Source organism: Gekko japonicus, unplaced genomic scaffold, assembly GCF_001447785.1.
Source record: "Gekko japonicus isolate JY-2015 unplaced genomic scaffold, Gekko_japonicus_V1.1 scaffold2546, whole genome shotgun sequence".
Classification (NCBI taxonomy): Eukaryota; Metazoa; Chordata; class Lepidosauria; order Squamata; family Gekkonidae; genus Gekko; species Gekko japonicus.
Window position 1 is genome coordinate 234,884 of NW_015175443.1, and position 2,587 is coordinate 237,470.

The following is a 2,587-nucleotide window of genomic DNA, read 5'->3' on the forward strand; positions in this document are numbered from 1 at the left end:
GGGGCTTGAGGGTTTCTCGCCGGGGGAGGGGGGCTCTGCAGGCTCCCCCGCGCCCCGCAGCACCCCCAGAGCTTACCTGGCCGGAGGGCTGCAGCGCGTTCTTGGCCCCCCGGGCGCTCGGGGGCCCGTTCTCGGGGCCCTTCTCGTTGTTCCGGGGCGGGTCCGGCCCGTAGGGCTTCAGGAACATGAAGTCGCTCTTGGCCGACTCCGGGGTGAGGCAGACCTTGTAGCAGTAGCCCGGGGGCCCCGCCAGAGCGCCGCCCTCCCCGCCGCCCGCGGGCGCCTTGTTGCCAGCGGCGGCGCCCGGCGGGTTGGCGTTGTTGGCGTTCTTGAAGAGGTCCGACGGGGCGGGCGAGCGGCGGCGGCAGCAGTCGGCGGCGGCGGCCGGGAGGGCGCAGGAATAGTCGCGCAGGGTGAGGCGGTCCTTGCGGCACTTGACGGCGGTGAGGACGAGGATGGCCACCAGGAAGGTGAAGGAGACGGAGCCGAGCGAGACGATCAGGTAGAGGGTGAGGGGCGAGGCCCCGGGGGGCTCGGGCCCCAGCGGGAACTCGCTGAAGTCGGAGAGCACCTCGGGGACGCTGTCCACCAGCGAGAGCAGCAGCGAGACGGAGGCCGAGAGCGGCGGCTGCCCGTTGTCGCGCACCTGGACGAGCAGCCGCTGCCGGGGGGCGTCCTTGTCCTGGAAGGCGCGGACGGTGCGGATCTCGCCGGTGTAGAGGGCCACGCTGAAGAGGCCGGCCTCGGTGGCGCGCAGGAGCTGGTAGGAGAGGCGCGCGTTCTGCCCGGCGTCCGCGTCCACCGCCGACACCTTGCCCACCAGGTAGCCCGGCTCGGCCGAGCGCGGCACCACCTCGACGGCCAGCGAGCCGTTGCGGGGCACGGGCGCCACGATGACGGGCGCGTTGTCGTTCTGGTCGAGGACGAAGACGTGGACGGTGACGTTGCTGCCCAGCGGGGGGAAGCCAGCGTCCTGGGCCAGCACCTGCACCTGGAAGCTGCGGATCTGCTCGTAGTCGAGGGAGCGCAGGGCGTACATGTGCCCGCTGTCGGAGTTGATGGAGACGTAGGTGGCCACCGGCATGCCCTGGATCTGCCCCTCGGCGATGGAGTAGGAGAGGTAGGCGTTCTGCCGGGCGTCCGGGTCCCGCGCGCTGACCGAGCAGATGGAGGCCCCCGGCGCGTTGTTCTCCAGCACGTAGACGCTGTAGGAGGGCTGCAGGAAGCGGGGCGCGTTGTCGTTGACGTCGGAGACCTGGACGCTGAGCGTCTGGCGGGTGGCCAGCGGCGGGGAGCCCCGGTCCCGCGCCGTGATGCTGAGGTTGTACTCGGCCACCGCCTCCCGGTCCAGGGCCTGCGTGGTCACCAGGGTGTAGTAGTTGGGGAAGGAGGCGCGCAGCTGGAAGGGCACGTCGTCGGGGATCTCGCAGCTCACCTGCCCGTTGTCGCCCGAGTCCCGGTCCAGGACGCTGATGACGGCGATGACGGTGCCCGGCGGCGCGTCCTCCAGGACAGGCGTGGAGACCGAGGTGAGGGCCACCTCGGGCGCGTTGTCGTTGACGTCGAGGAGGTGCACCAGGACGCGGCAGTGGACGGCCACGGCGGAGGGCCCGCGGTCCTTGGCCTGGACGTAGAGCTCGTGGAGGCTGGCCCGCTCGTAGTCCAGCTGGCCCTTGAGGCGCACCTGCCCGCTGCGCGCCTCGACGGCGAAGAGCTCCCGCACCCGCGGCGGCGCGTGCCCGCTGAAGGAGTACTCCACCTCGCCGTTGGCGCCCTCGTCCGGGTCGGTGGCGTTGAGGCGGACGACCGGGGTGCCCGGGGGCGCGTCCTCGGGCAGGCTGACGCTGTAGGAGGACTGGTCGAAGGCCGGCACGTTGTCGTTGGCGTCGAGGACGGTGACCACCACGCGGGCCGTGCCGGAGCGCTCGGGGACGCCGCCGTCCAGGGCGGTGAGGAGGAGGCGGTGGCCGCGCTGCTGCTCGCGGTCGAGGCCGCGCTCCAGGACCAGCTCGGCGAACTTGCTGCCGTCGCTGCGCGTCTGCACCTCCAGCGAGAAGAAGCCGTTGGGGCTGAGACGGTAGGTGCGCAGGGAGTTGGCGCCCACGTCCGGGTCCTGCGCGCTCTCCAGCGGGAAGCGGGCGCCCGGCAGCGCCGACTCGGTCACCTCCAGCACGTACTCCGGCCAGGGGAAGCGCGGCGCGTTGTCGTTGATGTCCAGCACCTCCACCTCCACGCGGTGCAGCTCCAGCGGGCTCTCCATCACCAGCTGCAGGTGGAGCAGGCAGGCGGCGGCGGCGCCCCCTCCCCCGGCGGCCCCCTCCCCCACCGCCTCGCGGTCGACCTTCTCGTTGACGAAGAGGATCCCGTTCTCCAGGTTGACCTCCAGGTGCTGCCGCCCGCCCGCCCGGGAGACCGTGCGGAAGCGCCGCGCCGACAGGCGGCCCACGTCCAGGCCCAGGTCCTCGGCCAGGTTGGCCACGAAGGCGCCGTGCTCCAGCTCCTCCGGCACCGCGTAGCGCAGCTGCCCGCCCGCCCCCGGCGCCAGCCAGCCGGCCAGCAGGAGCAGCAACGCCGCCGCCGCCGCCAG

The 2,587-nt window shown here is 72.9% G+C and overlaps 1 protein-coding gene across 1 annotated transcript in view; it reads right to left on the reverse strand.

Moving 5' to 3' along the window:
* The window catches only part of LOC107122736 (protocadherin-10-like), an 18,704-nt gene that overhangs the window by 6,227 nt on the left and 9,890 nt on the right, over positions 1 to 2,587 (reverse strand). Inside the window, exon 3 of the mRNA XM_015425867.1 lies at positions 77 to 2,571. Coding sequence (XP_015281353.1) covers positions 77 to 2,571 — 2,495 coding nt within the window. The remainder of the gene's footprint in view (positions 1 to 76; positions 2,572 to 2,587) is intronic.